The 22,668-nt window shown below is 43.4% G+C and overlaps 1 protein-coding gene and 1 long non-coding RNA gene across 4 annotated transcripts; one reads left to right on the forward strand and one right to left on the reverse strand.

The window, feature by feature from the left end:
• The first annotated feature begins 114 nt into the window (after window positions 1-114).
• On the forward strand, window positions 115-17,760 carry DESI1 (desumoylating isopeptidase 1). Of its 2 annotated transcripts, XM_026069077.1 has the most exons (7): window positions 213-302; window positions 608-731; window positions 10,630-10,651; window positions 11,592-11,661; window positions 12,317-12,426; window positions 13,226-13,348; window positions 14,554-17,760. In XM_026069077.1, exons 2-7 carry the CDS (start codon window positions 677-679, stop codon window positions 14,645-14,647), a joined length of 474 nt encoding a protein of 157 aa, XP_025924862.1. In that variant the 5' UTR covers window positions 213-302; window positions 608-676; the 3' UTR covers window positions 14,648-17,760. The 2 variants fall into 2 exon arrangements, with proteins under 2 accessions (XP_025924861.1, XP_025924862.1); XM_026069076.1 differs by lacking the exon at window positions 608-731 and having other exon boundaries at window positions 115-302.
• Window positions 17,761-18,160: 400 nt separating this feature from the next.
• On the reverse strand, window positions 18,161-22,603 carry LOC112967685. 2 transcript variants are annotated; one of them, XR_003254078.1, is made up of 3 exons: window positions 22,453-22,603; window positions 21,966-22,263; window positions 18,161-20,724 (listed from the first exon to the last, which is right to left on the reverse strand). It is a non-coding gene; the product is annotated as an uncharacterized LOC112967685 (long non-coding RNA). The 2 variants fall into 2 exon arrangements; XR_003254079.1 differs by having other exon boundaries at window positions 18,161-19,229; window positions 20,597-20,724; window positions 21,966-22,603.
• Between the last annotated feature and the right edge of the window lie 65 nt (window positions 22,604-22,668).

Here is a 22,668-nt window from a genome sequence, read left to right on the forward strand (position 1 = left end):
TCACCTCACAGTTGGTGTCGCCGCGGAGCCGGGAGCAGCGGGGTCGGGACCGGACCGGACCGGACCGGGACCGGGGCCGGGGCCGGGGCTGGGGCTGAGGCTGAGGCCGCGCCTCTCTCCCTCCCTCCCCTTCCCTACTCCCCCCGTCCTCCTTCCCGGTGCGCGCCCGCCCCTCGGCCCGGCCGCGGGCGTCCCGCCGTACGCGGCCCCCATGGAGGAGCCGCTGGCCCTGCACCCCGTGAAGCTCTACGTGTACGACCTGTCCAAGGGCATGGCGCGGCGCCTCAGCCCCCTCATGCTGGGTAAGGGCGAGGGCGGCCGGAGCCCGCCGGGCCCCCGCGGGGCTCCGTCGGGGTGGGGAGGGGGGGTTGTGCCCCACCCGGTCCTGGCGGCGGTTGGTGTCCGAGGCGTAACTTTGGCCCGTCTTGGAGCCAAGGGCGCGGGGTTCGGCCCGGGGCTTGGTGGCAGCAGCCGGGCACTGGACTTAACCGGGAAGGCGGCGCGGTGGGAGAGCGGGCTTTGGCGGTGGGGTGGCTCCAGGGGAACACGGGTCAGCTTCCTTCTCCCCATCTCCCCTTTGTCTTTTGGTTGACGTTGTTTCCTAAAGCCTAACTGAAAGCGTTGGCTATCCCCTGAAGTGAAGGAAAGCTCAGTTCCTGACAGCCACACTTCTATTATGCTCCGAGAGAGAAAGGCACAGCGGGAAGAAAGCCTTCTCCTGGTTTTACAAGGTTATTGAGTTTGAATGGCTTTGTGTTGGTGTGAGACGGGATTGAGCCATGTGTTGCACAGTTTGCGATGCGCAGCTAACCACCTACTCCTTCTAGCTGGTGTGCAAGAGTTCATTGTACATCTCATCAAGAATGTGTGCATTTCCAGCTGAGCTTTGGACTGGTGACTTTGAGGAAAGTTAGGTTTCGCTCAAAGTTTTGGAAGTGTAAAATAGAGGTGCAAGAAGAGAATGGTTTATACCTTTCTCTTACAGACTCTGGCCCACATCAGACCAGCGGTCTGTGTGAGATAAGCCTTCTCAACAGGTTCACTCTCTGAACAGGTGGCTCCGTATAATATTGTCATACAATTTGCTGGTGTTTGCTTCATTCATTTCTCCTGAAAGGAGATTCTGTGCTTTTCTGCAAGCATAAAAAACAAAAAAATCCAGATTCTTCTTAGCATGAAGTTTCATACATGTCAATAATAGGTGTGCAAAATTGAGAAGAAAAGTTTATAGGGATCCCATGTGATATACTCCATTAGGCAGACAGCAGCAACGGCTTTGCGAGGTGTGCATTTCCCCCATTGGATAACATCAAACCTTTTTTCTTTGGTCAGAGTCACTTCTGTCATAGCCCTCAGGGAAGTAACTTTCACCTGTTAGTTTTTAATGGCTATGCTTTCTTTTGTGCTAAATAGAGAAAAGAGTTATAAATCTTAAATCATGCACACACGTAATCTATATCTTTAACTGCATTTGAGTTGAGCTGATTTTAACTAGTCTTATTTTAAAGTTTGTCTAAGCCTAGACCTGTATGGAAATAGGTTGTCAATGTATTTATCTCCATGCAGATCTTCACATACATCAAGGCAAGGCTTTTTAACTTTTTTTATTACCCACAAAATAAGTCTTGGTCTCTCATTCCTTTCTGAATTTCTGCATAAAATCACACAGTGCATACTTTTATCTGTGGTGCCTCTTATGCTATCCAAACAACAGCTTAAAAACTTTGTGCTTGAGGCAGAATTTGGCATTAAATTTCTAGGAGTAATAGAAACTTAAAAATCTGAACACATTTCACAATAGTGTGGGGAGTGTTTCTTGCTAGCACTGCCCAATAACTAGCTGAGTTCAGACATGTCTGTGGAGTAGGGCCAACTAGGCCTGCTTGGTCATAGTGACAAGGCAGACTTTAGAATACTTGGGTTTATGGAGATCCAGCAACTGGATTATCCATAAAACAAATGATTGTTTGTTCCTTTCTTCCTTCAAGTTTAAATGCCTTCTGTGCATTTCTGCTCAGCTCTATCGCGCCTTCATATTATTTTAGAAATCTCCACAAGAGCAAAGTGATGAAGAAAGTACCGTTCTTTCCTCTTAAACATATCCTTTTTTTCCCCGTCAAAGGACAACAAAAACTGTTGATACTTCTCTGTACATTAACTTTCAGAAAGTCGATAGCTATTTTTCCAGTTTTTGTCAGTGGTATGTATATAATGCACATCATCGGGGAAAATCATAAAAATTGCAGAAGAAATGACTTACTGTATGATTTAGTGCTAAACATTTGTCATCTCTGGGCAGTACAAGATCACTACTTACAGTATTCTTTCTATAGATACTAAGTTTTACTGAAACAATGCTTTTGCTTTGAGTGATAATTCTCTAATATTGCCCTCTTGAAATAGAGGTGTGTTAGAGATGAGAAACAAATTTGGTAAGTAATTGTGCTAAAACCAATTCCTAGCATATTAGAAAACAAACTCAGTTCCCACTGTCAGAGGGGGATGAATTCCCCGTTACAGGGCTGACCACTGCGAGGGTATCGCCACATGCTGTCTTCAGTTATCCTAATGGGATCCAGAGGTGTTATGTATTATGTCAGTACAATGTTCAAGGATCAGCCTTCCCCACTAAAAATTAGTTTAACTTTATATATCAGTTGTCACCATTGCAGCTGAATGATGAACCTGAAAGTTATAGTGCCACACAGCATTGTTCATAGCAGGCTTTGGAGTGACTTAGTCATGCCCTTTGTGCACGTTTTCACTTTTCTTGGCAAGTTCATTCTTTTGTGCCCAGACTACTTTTGTTCTTGTTACTCTTCTGTGAGCTTCCTGTAATTTTTCCGTGAATATTTCTATTACTGAGATATATGCGACTGAATGCTGTAGTTCAGTTGACCTGCAATATCAGTTGTGGCATGTTTAATTTTTGTGTGCTATTGCTCTACATGGTCCTTTTCTACATGTACTCTCTCCTCTCTCTCCCCCCATTCTCAGTCTGTGAGATTTTATTTTTGACTAATTAGCCTATGCAATTGCATGATCTAATAAAATAATAAATGTTAACAGGAAAGTGATGAGATTTCTATTCTCAGGCCATCTCACCTGATTCTGTGGAAGGTAGAGAGGATAACAGAATAGTTCAACTTGCAATATTGATTTTAAATAAAATATCCAAAGGCACAGAAGTCTTTAACAAAGATTAAAATTCCATTATATCATGGGCTTAAAGTAAAATGTCCTGCAGCCTCCCAAATTCTCCTCTTCTGTAACTGAGCCTATTGTGCATGTGATTCACTGGATGGGCAGGACTTTATACTACCACAGCAGTTTTGGCTCAGTGCAGTATGAGTTAACAGTCATTTCAATGTGAGTATATTTTAGTTGGGATTCTTAAATGATGCCTTCAACTGGCAGGACTAAAAACAGCCCAATAAGAGTCAGAGTAAAAGATAAATACTAAAAGGAGGAGACACCTTCTGCTTTGTTCCTTGCTTCCAACCCCAACACATTACTCCACTTCCTCTGTGCTTTCTGAAGAGTTTTGAATGGCTCCAGTGCAAGATGAGATCAGCTTGGCTCCAGAGCATTTACTAGTGATTTCTTGAAAATCAAGTGTATCACCCTCCCCCAATCCAGCCTATTTCTTGATCTCCCTAGCCACCTCGGGGAGAAAGGAACTGGAGCAGGTTAGTCTTTTGTTTCAGTTGAACACCTTGAGTAGCACATGGGAGAAACTGCTTGACTAATTAGGATAATTTTCCATCCCAAAAGGGCAGGAGTTCTAATGGCTTGGCCTAAGGAAATCTCAGCAATACGCAAAGCAATGCACTGCTAGAAATACCCAGGCTGGCTGGCAAAACTGTATCACTTCCAGTTCCACAGGAGGCTCGTTCGCTACTCTTCTGGGGTTTTCTACACCATCTCCATTGCAGAGTATAGACACGCTATTAAAAATACTAAGCTTCCATGCATATTAATTCCTTACTTTACAGCTCAGGAACAGGTGTTGTTCTAGCGCTGAGGGACAGATGACATCAGTTCTGAATGGGATAAACTAAGTGCCCTCTCATTATGTGATTCTTTATGTCTCAGAACTCTGCTGTCCCTCAGTCTGATGATTTGGTTTAATGTACAAACTCTGCTTTCGTTTGATGTTTAAAATGTGCAGGAATACACTGCATTGCATGGCCCCCAAGTTTATCAAATTAACTGTGCCAGAAAAATAGATTGGTAAGCATCAAATCTTCCTTCTGCTTGGCCTTCCAGATAAATCCAAGCAGGGAAGTAATCTGGTTTGATTTTATTCTAAAATTATGCAGGCTGCCACCTTCTTTCAAAATAACCTTGTCTCCTAACAGTGACGGTGTCCTGAATCAGTTGCACAACAAGCAAATATAACTACTTCATTCTTCACATTTCTGTGTCTAAGCCGAGGGTCCTGGAATTGTTCTAAGATTTGCATGTTGTATTTTTCCCATACTTCCATGATGTTTACATCAGCAAGAAACCTATTTGAGCTATGAACGTTATAAAGAAAAATAATAGCAGCAAACAAAAAACGCGTTTAATTGTCAGATGATGTATCACATCGTTCAAACAATTGTAATTGCTAATACTGCTAAGCGCAACTCTTTGCTGAATTGGCATCGCTTCCTGAGTTCTACTGAGTAATTTCAGAAAAGATCCATACAAGCACTTAAGCAATTAAAAAATAATAATAATAATGTTTCAGGTATGTGATCAAACTTTCAAAGCTTGACAAGCTATCACCCTAAACTCTCACAACTACCACACAGTAACTTCCATGACCATGTTCTTAGACTGTGACAAATGCAAGGTAATTCAACTCACATTAGCTTGTAATGAAAGCAGATCAAATTAAATTGAACTATTTCACATTTACTGCAGACTGAGCTTACACGCAGACAATTACTGTGGCATAGCTGACACCTGGTGGCTTGGCGATGTGTATTAATTGTTATATGATTAAGTGCCTAAATCTAAATTTGTGATACCCTTCCCTGCTCAACAGCCCTATGTCCCTTGATATATTTAAACTTTCCAGGCAGCTTGCTGTTTCCCTATTTGACCTGACTGAATGGTAGGTGTCCAAAAGACTACCATCCCATCTGGACATTCCTGTTCATACATTATATGCATGCATATCATTTGGATTACCTTTGCTTTAGGTATTGAGTGCAGAGTAGCTCCTGCAATCATCAGCTTTTGCAGATTGAACAGAAATTATTGGAGAATCAGACTTTTCTGTATAGTTACAGACAGCCTATGGGTAAACGTGTTGGTTTTGGTGGCAGTACAAGCTTACAGCAGCTCTGTTCACTTAGCAGTGTGCTACAGGAGTTTGGAGTGTTGTGGTGAGGAGTGGAAGAGCATGAAACGTGATGATGTCTGCTAGTATCCCAGCTGGCATTCACCATCCCTCACCTAGACCACTCAGTCGACTATGGGATGTAAGCCCTATTGCACTGTAGGATTATTTAGGGAGTATCCCTGGCTTAATCTTCTACTTTCGAAGTTGGGCAATGCCCCCAGAAGCAGCTTTATTGGAAAGTGTCACTGGTGGGTCTGGACACAACTTGTGTCTTAGCACTGCTACAACAATGTGGTACTCTTGCTTCTGGCTGTGGAAACTGGTCATCTGCTAAAGTTTGTGTCATATGTGTTTTGAGCCTTCAGAGGCTGTGAGCAATGTGTTTTTTATATTATGGGCAATGTCAAGCAGCAGGTAGGACATAACTCATTAGTGCAGGCTGTCCTCATTGCTTTGCTCGAGCTGCTCAGCAGTGGCAATGGTTGTGTCTAGATGAGTTGTCAACTGTTCTGTGCAATGTCTGGGTTTGGGAGAAGGGTAATAGTCACGCAGGAGGATCACCAGTGAAGGCAAAACTTCAGGAGGAAGATGATGATGTTCAAGAGGCTGGTGTGACTAGTAGTGCTAGGTTTCTTAGGCTTGTGATTTCCCAAGTGTGTTAGCATTGTGGGGGCTTGCATGGCATTTATGAGCAGCACATCTGGTTGAGCACAACCCACCACTGCCAGGAAAGGATTTTATTCTGTCTGCAACAGGCTGGAGAGCTACCATGGATGCCTTATTGTTATCAGTGCTGCTGCTCTGGCATGTGTTTTCCACAGTGCCAGCTTGTTGATGTCATTCAGGAGCTAAGCATAAATAGCTGGTCAGCAGCTCCATTAATATCCCCAAACCAGTACTTGGCACAAAATGACCTATTGCCCTGGCAGCTGCTGCCTGATGTTGAGTATGGGTTTGGTGTGTAACAGCCAGAGAGGAACCCTCCAGGGTCAGACTACAATCTGATGCAAAGTTCCTTTCCTGAATTCTGTTTGTTTTTTGTTTCATACAATCAGAGACTTGCATCAGTGGGAGGGAACCTCTGGAGGTCTCTAGTCCAACCTCCTATTCAAGGCAGGTCCAGTCAGAGCAGGTTCCTCAGAGCCTTATCCAGTTGAGTTCTGAATATCTCCAAGGATGGAAATCACACATCCTTTCTGTCCCACAGTTTGACCACCTTTTTTCTTAAAAAAGAAAAGAAAAGAAAAAATTGTTTTTCTTTTACTGAGTTGGGAACTTCCCATGTTCCACTGTGCACCTCTTAACAGGGAGATGCTCCCTCTTCTCTATTACCAAGTAGGTAGTTGTAGACAGCAAGAAGTTCTCTTGGCCTTCTCTTCTTAAGACTGAACAAACCCGCTTCTCTCAGCCTTTCCTCAATATTTCATGTGTTCCAGCCCAGTATGTCAGTGTCTTGTACTGGTGGGGGGGACCCAAAATTGGACACAGCACTCCAGATGTGGTCTCACAAGTGCCGATAGAGGGGAAGAATCACCTCCCTTGATTTGCTGGCTATAGTCTTGCTAGAACAGCGCAATATTTGTTGGCCCTCTTTGCTACAATGATCTTTGTAAGTGCAAAAGGCGACAAGTGGGTGTTGCAGTTTTAGAAGCAGAAACTGGCAACTTTATGGAAAACCCTTCATCATTCTTTGCTGGAAATGTACATGCACGTGTGTGTGAAAGTAAACACTAAGATGTCCTTTTTCCATTTAGCATGCAAAAGTGCAGATATGATTCTAGTTGTGCCCTGAAGGATAAAGTTCTAGTGGAAAACAGGAATTTATTGTGAACAAATATGTAATAATTTATTCATAGAGATGCAGAGCCAAGGTGGTAGGACCTATCATAGGCTAGCTGCTAAAGTTAGTTCATTGCATGATACCCTACGTAGACTGTTGCTGATGAGTCCGTAGTGTCATTTACGAACTGCCATACCCCATCAGGAGCTGGTTTCTAGCAGCTCTAGAGTACAAGGTGAAAGCTCTCGTGGGGAAGGTGTGGAACAAGGACCAAAGGGTCTAGGAGCACAACAGTGTGGGACACATTAAAGAGGCAGCAAATGCTCCTGAGATGTTGCAACACGCTGCTCCACTTCTTTCATCACTGCTACTATCTTCTGGCCTTCATCCTACTCCGTGCCTACGTATTTGTGCAACAGGTTGACAGTGAATGCACTGGCTGCAATCCATGGTAGTGACGGATCAGTCCACCTACTTCAAAACTCCGCATGCTCACTTTGACTGATGTCTCTATTGTCACAACAGCCTTTTCCCTGCCTGCGCTCTTATATCACCCTTATCTGAAGCAGATAACTATCTCTGTGTTTTAAGAAAAAAAAAAAAAAATCATTGTTCATGCCTTACTTGGACACACAAGCATCCCTTTCTCAGAGCTCTTTAAGGATTATCCTTATCAGTTTTGCTCCCTGTTTTATCCAGTTCTGATGACAGGAGAAAGTTTGGGTTGTTTTTTTTTCCTCTTATTTATTACCTATGAAAAAGGACTCATGAAGAAATGCTGCTGCCTGACACACCCAGATGAAAGCTATTCTGACAGAGGAGTAGGAGGGGATAAGTATCCCAAGACCCACTGCTTACAGAAAGGGAGAGGCAATGTCCCTGCCTCATTCTACACCATTGATGCGGTGGCACTGATCTAAGTAGGAACAGTGACAGAACCTCTCTTTCCACAAGCCAAGTGGAACTGGGATAACACGTCCCATCACTGCTACAAGCACCAGGTGTCCTAGGGGAAGTTGGACACCAGTGTGAGAAAAGTGATCCGTGATGTCTCAACAGAGAAGCCAGCTGTTCTAGGAAGTGCCCAGAGCTTCGTTTTAGCAAACGTTTTTTATGAGCAGAATAATTCATTGTTACTCTGTGCATCTGTTTTCAGACCTTTAAAAGCAGTCACAATGCACTTTCAGTATCATAAGTGGAGTGGCTGGTCGTATAGTTGCTAGGGACGGGCAAGGCTGACAGCGTGGAGAGGGAATGCAGCCAAACCTGAGGTGAGGAGAAGAAATGGGACAGTTAGTAATGACAGACCACCTCTAGGTCAAAAAAAACCCCCAAACCTCACAGCATCATAGCCAGGTGGATGAGAGGCAGAGTGTGGTGAATTCCTTGCCTTGCTATATTACAGCATAACAAAGATTGGTCTGTCCCTTGTTCAGGGGTGCTTAGCTAGGAGCTGAAGAGTTTCTGCCTGCTTGTATACTGAGAGTCTCTTCTACAGTGATGGTATAACTAAACACTTCACATTTTCCCTCCTTGAAGGAGAAACTGCAGCAAACTCATCAAATGCAGCAGAAGCCTAACTGCTCTACTGCCAAATCCCAGCTACACTCAACTTCATGTCTGTTCCCAGTCAGGGTGCTGTGACCATACCACCCTCACTGAACCACGCTGGCTGTTAGTAACCTCTTCCAGAGCCTTGTCTTTGCAATGTTTTGGTTCCCTGTGGTGCACAGTGTAAAGTATCTGCTGAGCAGTAGCATGGTAGATGGGATCAGTTAGACTGTTGTGCAGGGGTCTGTGTCCGGATCAGTCACCTCCAGCACTGATGTCTGTGGCTGGTTTGACATCTGGCAAACAAGGGAAGATGCAAGGAAGTAATGTGCGTGTGGCTAGCAGCAGGTCTAGCTCAAGGCCTGTCCTTGACTTGCTGTTGCGCAGTCTTAAACAGAAGTTTAGGTAAAGAGAGGGAGAAAAGGCAAGGCAGAGGCCCTTATGATGACCCAGGAAAGCCTGATGTCACAAGCATTCAAAGAAAATGCCTCTTCAGAGTTCTGAGGCTGCATTTAAAAGAGGAGGATGATATCTAATACATAATGGCACAGAATTCGGGAAGCAAAAATTGACTGACAAGATCAGTGGCTGGCTTTGGGAGGCCTTATACTAATCTGATGAAAGTGGGTGGTGTCCAAACAAGAATAAAGCATTTTGGCCCAAAGTTAACTCATCAGGACTTTCAAAACAAATTTTTACCTGCACAGTGCATCTTGTATTCAGTTTGGGGGCTGTTTTTTTTTTTATTATCTGTCTGTGTTGTTCTTGACCTAGCTCTAAGAAACCTGCAATTGGCTTTAGCAGATTCAGATCCCATTCTGGCATCTAAAGGTTCAACAACAACAAAATTTCTAGGAAAAGGTGCTGCTTGGTTGTAAAGGACAATGGTGTGGGAAGTAGTTTGCTGGGGGAGGGGGCTGACACATGAAGAATGACTAAAAAGAACAAGGGCCTGCTAGAGCATAGGGGTGCTCAGTCTACCCAGGAGTTCAGGGAAATGCCAAATATGAGTATACACAGTTATTTTGTTCTAAACCCACTTTTCTGAGTGTTGCGTCCCTTGTTTGGCAAACCAAAATTAAACCATGTCTGTGTCGTAGCATGCTGCCTTTGCCTAAAAGTTTACAAAGGGATGCTATTCCAGGGACCAAACCCTTAGGTTATGATAAAGTAATCAAGCCTGAAGCAGTACCAGCTAGTGACCTTTTAAAGACTGGTTTGATCTTGAGATCTCACCATGAAGGAGGAGAGCTTTAGGCTTCCCACTTGAAAAAGATGTACCCAGCGGCCTGGAAAAGCATTTCAGAAGGGACTTTTTATCTAAGACACAATGATATTATCAATTTAGTAGTGCCCAAAACAAATCTTTGCTGCTGATGCCTGTGTTGTACAAAACTTTTAATTCAGTTTTATAGCTTGTGTAAATTTCAGTCCTGTACTTGATTTGATTTTGTTTTCTCTCCTAAACTGTGAATTTTTAAGAGGGGGAGAAAGCCACAGCATGGATTACAGAGACTTTCACCCACAGATCCTTGTTTCAAGTCTGATTTCTCATCAGTTATTGAAAAGGAAAACTGAGTACTCTGTGCTGGCTGGCTAACTGCCTGCAATTCTGAAATGAGTGTGAAACTCAACTCTTCTGGTCCTGAGTACTCTTAATTTTAGGAAAATGTCCCCCCACATCTTGGTCTGTAGATAAAAGTCCAAGGAAGGTGAACATTGGCAGGATAGGATGGCACTGCCAGCTCTGCATGCAGGAGGAGGAAAGTAAGGCACCAGTGTGGGCAGAGTAGTTTACTTGAAAGAAAGACATGCTGCTTCTTTTGAAGCAACTCTGGGATGAAAGTTGTATCTCTCAGGTTACTATCATGGTGAAATAATGGGCAAGATTCCTTGGTGATTGACAGAAAGTAGGCTGAAATCTGGAAAATACATTGCTAATAACTCTTTTCTGTGCTTACAGGGAAACAGCTGGATGGCATCTGGTAAGTGACTAGATTTAAATTACATAATGTATGTTAAACACTGTGTGGCGTAGGAAGTATTTTCAATATGAGATTATATATGCTTCAGATCTTAAGAAAGCTGGTGCTGAAGATAGACCAAGGTACTTTCTGTTCCTGAATCTGGATTGACAGTAAGATGGTGTACAGTCAGGTGCCTGTTAAACTTCTGGAGTCAGAGCTCAGTGGACCCCATGAAAACAGTGTTGCTAATGATTGTTGCGTTTTAATGCTCTTGTACCCTTTTTCAAGGCTAGGATGCTTGTCTTTGTCACAAACACTTTGTCTTCTAATTTCAGGCATGACTAAACATGACAATACAAGAGGAGGTGGGAGGGGAGGGTATTACAGAATCAGGCCACATGATACTTAGGAGCTATGACTACATTCAAAACATTCTCCAGTTTGCTATAATTCGCATCCAGGAGTAAAACAAACAAAACAAAACAAAAATTGTCCATCCATCTCCCATTCATCTTGCCTCTGTAATCATCCATCTCCAGTGATTGTCCAACCTTTTCCCAGGTCGTGTCTATCAGTCAGACACATACTCCCTCCGTCAACACAGTAATGGGGCTGGCACTATCTCTGTGACTATATCCTTGTCCCTTTAGCTGAAAGGGGCCACTGGAGATCAAATGTAGGAGTGGAAGTCCTTTTCTTGCCATGTTCCTTCATGCTTGGACACCTAGCTAAGCCTCTTTTCTCTCAGCCATCTGCAGTGTTACATGAGGCTTGATAATCATTGCTTCCATTTCTGTTAGTGTCCGGCAGATACTGTTCCTAGTCACAGAAACACCTTGACCTTTTCTTTCAAAGTTACTCACTTCTGTGATGTCCTTGAGCACATGAATTTACCAGTGACTTTTATGTTAGATTAAATATTTGCTTTGTTTCACCTACTTTCTGTCCTTTGTGGCAGGCACACCTCCATTATAGTCCATAAGGATGAGTTCTTCTATGGCAGCGGGGGAATCTCCAGCTGTACGCCTGTAAGTTAAACTTATTTTTCTGATAAAATAATTTTGTGATAGGATTAACTGATCAGAATTTTGTTGCTGTCCTTTAGAAAAGCAGCAAGTGAAGAGACTTCTGAATTCAGCCAGCTAAGGCTGCTTGGCATGGTGGCCCTGGGCATCTGAGGAAAAGGGAACATGAACAATGGATTTAAGCCCAACTAAATGGAGATTGGGGGTTACTTCAGTGATGGTATCCTGGGGAGAGAGACACTGTCAGCAGCTGCATTGCCTGATTGACATCTTGTCTAATTCTATATGGACAGTTTTTGCCTGCAGACTTGGCAACTCAAGACATCCTTTTAAAAATAAAAAATCCATAATGCTTTGACAGACCTTTCTGTTCTTGGAGAGGCAAACTGATGGGCTGCTCTTCTAAAATGAAGTTTTGCCATAGTTTAGAGCTTTCAGCTTAAAGAACCAAGTGTACAAGCTGAAGTGTAAGTTGCACGTTACCTCTCATTCTCCGAGTGCAGAATGAGGGAGGCCAGTAGGGCTCTTCACTTCACAAGCATACTAAAAGTTCCTCCTTTTGTGCATGGGCAAGCCATGACAGCTCTATTCCATGGAGTCCTTCAAAAGAATTTATTCTGTCCATTTAACATTTTCTTCTGGCTGTTAATTCTTGCAGGGGGGGACACTGCTTGGCCCCCCAGACTCAGTTGTTGACCTGGGGAACACTGAAGTCACAGAGGAAATTTTCCTGGAATATCTTTCCTCGTTGGGAGAATCTATGTTCCGGTTAGTAGCAGCTTTTATTGTAAAATCTGTGTACCAAGAAGAGTGTCTAGGGGCAGAGGTGTAGACGGGAGGAAGGTGTTTGGAGACCAATCCTATTCACAAAGGGCTGCCTGATACAATACTTGGTACTCTTTAAATCTAAGGCTGGAACTGATGTGCTGGTACACAATGAGCTGCCAGCTAGTGACCCTCTGATGTGCTAGCCCTTAGCTATGCTGGGAAAGCATTCTGCCAGGAAGCCTTTCACATTGCATGCTTTTTGCAAAATGGGATAATGCCTGATATCTCTTTGAGAGGATCACCAGGGAAAATGAAGGCAGTGTATGAAATATTTCAGTAAATCGTGCTTTACCATCTGAGTCAGAGGCAAAAATGTTGTAGGGGAGCTGCCAACCTTCAGATGAGTAAAATCAAGGTCTTTACTGTTGGAGAGTCTAGTATGCTTTTTGCAAGAATAGGAAACTGTAGCATTTATTGTTTTGGCTACATTTCACTGTCAGTAATTCCTGTGATTTCTCCTTATTCCTTCTGTGGTTTTAACTGAAGAAACCTGACCTCACTTATCCTCCGAAAAAACATTCTATGGTGTCAATGATGCGGTGATGTCATTTTCCACCCTGATTCAATTGAATTTGAAGGTGAACTGACTTCTGTATTTTGCATATTTGCCTTAGAGACCTTTGGGATGAAAAGTGCTAATGTAAGGAGATGTTTTGCATTAGTGGTCTGAGTTTCTCTCCTTGTTAGATTTATTGCTGAACCTGTCTTTTCGTGTTTCAATTCCTTTCCTGTGGCACAGAGGAGAGTCTTATAACCTCTTTGAACATAACTGCAACACCTTCAGTAATGAAGTGGCACAGTTCCTGACAGGAAGAAAGATCCCTTCCTACATCACTGACCTTCCAGCTGAAGTGCTTGCCACGTGAGTATGAGTTCCACTTCTCTCTGTAGTATGTTGCTTCATGCTAACACTTAAATATTTCACTGATGCAATAGTGCCAGTTTCTGCTGGTTCTCTACTGTGCTTCATGAGATGAGGGAGAGGATGCCATTTGCTTTACTTTTAACACTTACAACACTCTGTACCACAGATGCTAATTGGCACTGGAATTGCTCAGAAGATGGAAGAAGGTTGTTCTTCTGTCTTTTGAATTAATTTAAACTAATTATTTTATCATCTCTCTTACATGACCAGAAAAGTATAGAAAATTTCAGAAAATGGTGCAAATTTGCTGTCTTAGGAAACTAGTACCTCTCAAGAGTCACTTCTCTTACTCCAGGCACCATAATTGCAGCGGAGATGTCTTTTTTTTTTTTTTTTTTTTTTCCTCCCCTCTTCCCTTCTGAGGAGGCAGGCAAGATGTAATTTTAAAGTTAACACTGCAGTTCTTTAAGCTAGGACTGGGTAGGCAAAGAGGGTATGGAAGACAGAAAATGAAGAGTTTGTTTCCTGCCTGGTAGGTCAGCTCAGCATTTCTTTATGTGTACTCTGAGTGAGTGAGGAACCCAATGCAATGATTTAAGCTCCATCATTTAGGTCTTATTTCTCATAACAATGGTATACAACATTATTTGGGAGACACGTCTTCTACCCTGAACTGTGGTCTCCTCAAATGTCTCAAAGTCAGATTAAATCTGTAATTGAATGAGTCATATTGAAAGATAAACCAGGTGCCACAGACTGCAGCAGAAATTATTCTGCAGGTACTGAACCACTGTTCAGTAAGGGGGCTAGAGGCTGTTCTTCTAGTAGAGTCTTTAATTTTGATGTGGTATTTAATGAAGAACTTCAGTTGCATAACTGGGATTTTGTTCACACACTTGAGTAGAATGAGTTACCAAAAGCTGGTTTCAGACGTGGTATTATCATGTTAGCAGTGCAGACATGTTAGGGCTCCACATTAGCTTATATGAAACCATGTTTAAGATTCTTAGTTATTGAACAGTATATTCTTTTTTACAAGTTAAATTAGTCTGCTCTAATTTGTAGTGAAATTTTGTTCTTCAAATTTGCCTCTACAAAGTTGGTTTGATTCTACTCTAGGAAGTGAGTACATTTCAGTAGTAAATGGGGGGAAAATGTTCATCAGGGAACTATTTGAGATGTTTATTTCTTTGCCTTCTCAGACCTTTCGGACAAGCTTTAAGGCCCCTCCTGGACTCCATCCAGATCCAGCCACCTGGTGGAAATACCTTCAGCAGACATAATGGACAGAGCTAACAGGAGTGACCCGGTGTGCCCAGCCTCACCAGGCCTCTTCCTTTTTAATCATGAATTACCAGATTTCTATTTTATAATTTCCCATCAGAATTAACTCTATGGAAATGACAAGATAAGTTTTCAAATTTCCTAGGGAGAGGATTTATCAGGGTGCATGTAAGACAATGCTACCAAAAAGATTGCCATAATTTCTAATAGTATTATACTAACTTATAAAGGCTGTCTTGCCTGAGTAGGCTGTCACTTTTGAACCAACTCCCATGCCAGTAAAGTGGGGATTCATTCCATGAACATTCAAGGGCCCGTTATGCAATTTGGGGTAAATAAGGGGATGTTCTATCCCTTGCCAGGCTCACATCTTTCTCTTGTCGCTGCCTGTATTATGGGGACATTTGATCATGTCTGTAGCAGAATGACAAAGGAAGTGTTTGTAGCCTAGAAAGTGAAGGTCTCCCAGTGTTAGCCTTCTGTGTATTTCATTGACATTGTGTTACTTGCTCAGGGGAAAAGCTGAACTCATCTGATTAGAATATTTGAAATGGCACAACTACGTGGGAAAGGTGGCCTAGTTGAACTAAGTGTCCCTCTCAAAATTGCAACTTTCAATGGGATTGGGGGGGGGGGGGAGGCTGCCACTGAAAATTACCAAGAACTTCCTCCTGCTAGATCCAAGAATTATGAGAGGAAACAAGCTGAAAGAACAGAATCTCATGAGCAGAAGTGGTGGAAACGCATTTCAAGTGAGAGCAAAATGAAGTGAAATGTTTCCTTTTCTCTCAAGCAAGCTTACTAGCAAATGTGTAGAGCCTTGTTAACTATCTACTTTCACACAAGAGCTGCTTTTGCTCACTATGCCATAGTTACAGTACAGGAAGGCAGGAATAGCATAGCAGCTACATAATAATACAAGGTAGACCAATTCTGCCTTCAATATCCAGTTACTGCCACAGTAGGAGTTCCAACTTTCTCAGATATCACTGTCCTTTCCAAAGCTGTCATGTCACAGACAGGACTCTGATTAAGTGTAAGAGAAATAGGTAATAGGTCTCCCCAAATTTAAAGAGAATGAGCAAGACTAAAATTAATCTTTTCTATGGAACAATTGCATTTATCAGGATACATACAGAGGCAGTTTTATCCTCAGATTGACATTAGATTGCATCAGTACTGCATCTCCTGATTTAAGGTTCTTACAGCTTCGCTATTATTTGCAGTGGGAAAAGATTAGGGAACAGAAAGAATAGGCACATTCACTTCTTTTCATGCATGTGTATTCACTTTTCCTGGACAACTCTGTAGCATTTACATTTAGGAAGGAACACAAGAAAGAGTCATCAGACAACTGGAACATTCCCCAAACCCAAAAGTGCTGCTGATTCTCCATAAAGGGGGATTGCACATCCTGGATGCTGCTGATAAAGCGTCTATGCAAGTGTATAGCCCTTTGTCCAGTGCTTTATTGTGAAAAGAATTGCAGCAAGTTCAGTCCTGCATCTTAAACTTCCTGCACTGGAAACCTCCTGTGTATCTAAAGTAGATGTCTTTTCTCTGTGGGGCTCTTTCTCCCAAAATAATGTGTTAATAACTTTCTCATGCTATTATTCAGTGAAGACTATAATGGTTCATATTTTTGTGGGAATGGAATGGAGGAAAACTACAGTTTATTCTTGCTGCATCAAATATTCTTTTGCCCTGCACCTTGTGAAATCACTATGTATGTGAAAATAAGGCACTGTCAGTGCATTTCACAGGTGTGTATGTACCTGCTCTCAGTGAACAGCAGTGGTCTTTGCAGCCCAGAATGTTTTTCTTCTTCTGTCATTCTCTGCTTGTGCCATCAACTTCTCCTTAAGTGTTTCATTTGATGTACTGGACTCTGAAACAACTTTAACAGTTAGTTCTGGTTTATACAAAAGCTTTCAATCTTTCTCCCCTTTTCCCCACTAAAAGTCAGTGTTTGAAGAAAAAAAAAACCTCTATAATAAAGCATTTGTGAACACCTTTTGGTGCTGTTGGAGGAGGAATCGGTAAGTGTTTGCTTTCCACTAAGCCATAGCTTAATGTTCTTGTTCTCTCTATATATCCTCTCCAGTCTTTTCCCATACCTATTGTGTAAAGAGTAACTGGTCTCTCATCTTAAGACAGATGTGAATATCCAACAAAATGCAGTAGCATTAGAGATCTTGGACCATCCCCAGCCAAACAGGTATACCCAGTTTGATAGGGTGCAGCCCAACATGGATATGCTAGTTTAGCACCCAAAAGCAGCACAGCTGTGGTTGCTTGTCTTTTAGCAAGCTACTTACTTCAGGCACAGCACTCAGCTGATATGGCTGCTCTGCTTCCCATTCAGGTGAAGCTCTGGCACCATGGTGTCTGCCCCACACTCCATTGCACAGTGTGGATGTGTCCTGTGTATCCACCACTTGGTGGTCCTGAGCCTGGGTTCTGCTTGGCTGCCTACTTCAGGACCTGTTACATCCTGTCAGGAGAGAGGAAAGAAAAGGAAGAGGTTCACTGTATGCATTTTGCAGTCTGCCTTTTCCCCTCCCGAGTAGCCCCTTTGCAGAGATAATGCTGCTACTTCAGTATCACCAGGTAAAATTTCTCTCAGCCATATTCTGTTTGCAATAGCAATGGAGCTTGGAAAGGAGCTTGCAAAGGGCCCCCTAGGTTCTGGACCTACACTGGGTTCTGTGGCAAAGGACTTTCAGGAGGGAATCCTGTTTGCTTGAACTTACTGAATAGTGAGATCCCTATACTGTGTAGGCCTTTTAGAAACCCATTTTCTCCAAAGATGGTTATGTGTAAATTGCAAAACTGTGCACCCAACATTCCACCCAGCCATACTTATTTATAGGATTGTAAGCTAGAATGAGAAATGTATGTAAGTGTATATAAGCAAAGAACTTCAGCCAGTTGATTGACAAAGGGGCAGGGAAGCTGAACTGAAAGAGAGCAGAACCCATTTGCCCCAACTTACTCTTCTGTCTTGTGTTGTTGGGGCTCCCCATGCCATTTTAAAAATGTTAATAACATCTTTAGGCAGAAAGTGATGTTGGGGGGGGGGGTGTCTGTTTTTTTTTTTATTACAATAAACAAATACAGCAGTCTTTCCTGTTTGTATGTGCGTGTCTGCACAGCTGCCCAGCAAAGGCAGCTGACCAGAAGTCTTCTGCTTCACTCTGTTCCCAGTTGGAAACTGCAGCTGTCCTAGCAAGTTGTGCCATATACTGCTATTGCAAGTAGCACTGGTTACTGCCCTTTGCTAGAACTGGTCATAGTTGATACTCCAACTTAAGCTTGGGGAAACTATTTTTCTAAACAACAAGGTATGTTATCAAGACCAATGTTTTGAACAGTCCTTGCTCATCTGAGTGAGCAAGAATGAAACATCTAATATCTGCTATTGAAGAAGAGACCTAACAGGGTTTAAACACAACATAGGCTCTAACTTTTATCCTGATTGTCTCAATGCTATTACTTTTTTTTGGGGGGATTTAAGTAGCTTTCATGCTTGATGTTTGTCTGTAGCTGCAGAGGCAATATTGGCATGGATTACTTAGCACCTCCCATCGTGCATTCAGTGGTAGGATATTGAAGAAAGGAGAATGCCTGGCTCTGGGGAAAAAATTTTGCTTGGTTCAGCCTTTTGAATGCTTACTGAGGACATCAAAATGATAAACCACACAGTTCACCATTTCTGCAACGGTCTGTATCAGTGTTGTAATAGAAGAGGGCTTCTAACAAAAGATGCATGATTGCAGTTATTTTGGGCTGTGCTATTTAGATGTGATGCTGATCTACTATCGAGTACCAGTATTAGCCCTACATAAAATATCTGGGAACATGTACAAAAGGAAAATGTTGACTATAATAGCAGCCCTAGACAGAAGTCAGCACTCAGACACTTACCTTCTAAACTTGGAACAAAGTATTTGCCCTTGCTGCTAGTTACAGAATTTTTATCCACAACAACAGCTGCTGTGTATCCAAGGAGCAATCAAGGGAATATATCAAAGGATCTGCAAGGATGCTTTAAATGTGTCTGTGAAGTATTAAATAACTAAGCCATAGTGGTTCTGTCCTCAGAGCTAACCCAGCTGATTTATTAAGCTGTAAGCACAACTGTACGCAGCCATACACATAGCTAAAAGGCAGTCTCATACTTTTGGGAAATCATGAAGATACTAGTGCATTAAGGGTGTTTAGAGAGATGTTTTGGCTCCCTGTAGACTAGAAAAGAGTTTTTAAAGCCATGTGGCAGAAATAAGCTGGAGAAAGCATAACAAATAATTCAAATTTTGGAAAGCTCTACTGATGGTGTAAATTTGACGCGCTATCTGTAGGAGTGCAAAAATGCAAAAGCTGATCTGTATTTTAATGGACTTCATACTTCAGCGAAGTACCACGAGGTGGCACTGCTGTTATGTCTCACCGGGATGGACCTCTGCCCTGGTAGTGCTGCTTCTGCTCCACAGTTGGACCGATTGATAGCGAGTGAGGAGTAGATCCTACAGATGTTCCTTTCCAAAGGCTGTTGTTCCACCCATGTGGAAAGAGTTGATTTTCAGTTTGGTACCTAAGGGGAAGAATGCCCATAAGTATGTCCTTCAAAACAGACCCCCTTGTTGGCCTCAGATGCCAAGGAAAGACTGGCACCAAGATTCCCTTGGAGACTGCATCCTCTTTATTTTACTCGAAATGAGATATGGTGGTGGGCCTGCTCTGTTCCTTGTGCTGTACTTGAATAGGAGCATAAAATGCATACACACAGAAATGTATTTTTGTTCTAGTCTCCACATCTGCTAAGCCATATTCCCTTCATTTGTTCTAGATCTGTTTGGAACCAGATTCCTATTTTTATAACACAGTGTCAGGGAAGGGGCACATGGTTTGCAGACAGGCTTCAGAAAAGCGAGATGCTGAGACAAGCCGGCAGCCAACAGGCCAGATTTCTAACCAGGTTGGAAATACCAGAGATCAGTGACATGCTAGTTCCTCCCGAAAGCAAGGAGTGCAGGGAGAGCTCTGTGTGGAAAAGGATGAGTGCTCGGCTTCTCTAAGCACAAGGAGGCTAGGGTTGTGCACAGAATTGGGAAACTTTTTTTTTTTCTTTTTGAAAACATACATTTGACAGCAGGAGACTGCAAAGTATTCTCTGATGTCTAGGAGTCCAAGTGGGAAGAAGGTTGTCCCAATAATAACTGCAAGGCTGAGCACAACTTATGGGATGTCAATTAGTAATGTCAGCAACAGGTCAGAGTGCCTCTCCCAGGCAAGAAAGCTGCATATAGAAGCAGCCAGAAGAATGGATGGTTGGGCAGCTTGGGCTATGGCAGGAACCAAAGTGACACCACAATGCCAGGGCTGTAACAGGAGTGAGCTGGCAGGCTTTACTAGCACCACACCTCTTCCACCCAGATGTGAGAAGTCTCATCCTTGTACCACCTACTGCAGCTTACAGAGAAGAAATGGCTTGTATTTCTGAAATCCTCAGTTCGCTGTGTATCCGACTCCAGGACTCTGTCTTTTGAGAGTCCTGGGGATTAGGACACAGCTCTGATGCATGGGAGAAGAGTGGATTGGTTTCTGGTAGTGAAGCAACCTGAATTCATGAAGGTACTCATTCTTCAGCACGCTATGATAAACACACCTTGAAGTATTCATATTCTGGAGTAAATCTGCACACATTGACTAATCAGGGAGTAATCACACATAGGTGAGCCCTGTAACAGAGCATAATCTTAAACCAAATTAAAAATTCAGCACCAAATTTCACACTAAGCGGGTGGGCACAGAGGAGGCAGTCCAGGAGTTTCAATGCATCCAAGAACAGAGCCCAGCTTTCCAGATGCAGGATATCATAACCAGGATGTGAACCAGAAGGCCCCAGAGACAGTGATTCTGCAGAAATGTCAATGTCAGGGCAAATACAACTTGTAATACCTATCCAAGACCACTCGAGGCTACATTTGAAGCAGAGGAGTCTCTCTGTTGCCATCCCAACTGCCTGCATTGCCAGCCAGAGCAAGTGAGCAGTGGCCTCGGCTCATCCAGAGGAGTGACCAGGAGACCTGGAAGTGAAGCAGACACCAAATCACTTACTTTTCAGAAATTAACATTGTGTTCTGCTCCTCAAAAGATATTGGGTGCTGCTGCCTGGACACAGGGAGAGAGACTGGAGCCCCTTCACATCCCAATTTCTTTATAAAGGTGATGGCGACTGTGCCTGTTCTGTGCACCAGCTCCTTGGCTGTGGGACCCTGAAAACTTGAGTCTTTTGTGCAGTATGGTGAATGCATGGGGACTGGGCTTGGAGCTCAGCTGGATGTTACCTGCCACGGTGCAGTTACCTCCTGCAATAGGACAGTACCAGAGTTTCCTTTTCAGTGGGATTCTTTGTAGCATAAATAAGCCAGAGTCCTTATACCCCCCTATGTCTTGTGGCATCATCTCCAAGCGATTTCCATGCCACCTTCTCTTCCACTTCTGTTTCAGAGGCTCCCCCAACTTCACTTCCATGCCCCTCTTGTAAACACGATACAAAAAGAGGCCCCTGCCTCGTGGAGCATCCAAGGCAGCCCAGAGAGTTCACAGCTACACTCAGTGCTCGCAATTGCTGCCCTCCCAAGGACATGTGTCCCCTGTCCCAGTTCCCTGAGTGCTGTTCCCTGAACGCTCCTCTGGAAATAAAGTGAATCTTGGCATACCAAGCTGCAGTGATCCCCGCACACAGGGACCAAGTTGCAGAAGCTCAATCTGCTTCTGAAGCAGCTCACAGTAACAATGCAGTAAGTTACCCTGATGACATTAACTGCTGGAGGCAATGAATGCCTTCCCCAACAAGTAATGGAGGATGTTTTGGTAAACCTTCTCCAAGCCAATGGCATAGAGATAAGTTTTTAACATTGCTTCTGTATGTCACGCTTCTATTGTGTGGGAGCAGAAAAACCAAAATCATTAGCAAAAATGGAATCTTGGAAGCCACCTGAACGCTTCATTTTGAAAGGAATCTGGCAGAGAATTGTAAAAAGTGGTTGCACAATTTCCTGGAAGCAAATAATACTCAGAAAACCCTATCAGACTAATACTCTTCTCCCAGCTTCAGCCCAGCTAGAGACTGGCAGCACGTTCCAGAGAGAGAAGGAAGGCAAACTGCTGGGCAAAAACATTGAAAATTCCAAGTTAATTGTTACTGATGTTAGAAGGTAATTCAGGAAAGATTTGGTTTTCCATATGAGACTGCTGCTAGGCAGGCCGTCTGCCATTATGTAACAGGCTTGCAGAATACTAAAGCTTATGAATATGATCTTACCAGATGGCCTGATTAGATCCTACATTACTTGCAGAGTAACTGCTAAGCAGGTCAAAGCAGAAGTTACTGCAAGAAATAGGCTTGACTTTGTGCAGAAGGGTGCAGGCTGAAAACCATGCTTCTCCAGTGAAAATATGAGCTGCTCACGAAAGAGCAGCCCATTACAGATGCCTACTGAGGCATGAACACTGAACGGGTGGGTGCACGCTGCTTCCTCCTCCTCCTCCTCCTCTCTTAGGACATCGAAATCCTCTGAGGATTATGAGCTTGCCAGGTAGCTTTATCCAGATTTGCAGCCCTGAAACACACAGCAGCACTGTAGATACAACAGTAAATGTGATGAATCCTGCCATCCACAGAGACAGCGGGAAACATATGCAAATTAACTAAGCCAACAGCCCTATTTTTCAGCACTCTGGGCTGAACACATTTTACAACAACGTTGCAGCGATTCAGGAGAAGCAAAGCTTGTGGAGAGAGGTGATACCTTTTAGTCAGCCAGCTGACAGAATTAAGGGAAGAAAAAAAAAAGAAAAAAAAAACAGCCAAATTTCCAGGCAGAGCAGCCGTTCATGCGGACGGTGAGCCGGGCTGTGACGGGAGCGCTGCGCCCGGGCAGCCGTTCGGGCCTGCCAGCCCCGGAGCGGGGCCGCGGCTGAAGGCCGCTGTCGGCCGGGCCGGGCCGGGCCGGGCCGGGCCGGGC

Source organism: Apteryx rowi, unplaced genomic scaffold (assembly GCF_003343035.1).
Source record: "Apteryx rowi isolate R43461 unplaced genomic scaffold, aptRow1 scaffold_287, whole genome shotgun sequence".
NCBI classification, from domain to species: Eukaryota; Metazoa; Chordata; class Aves; order Apterygiformes; family Apterygidae; genus Apteryx; species Apteryx rowi.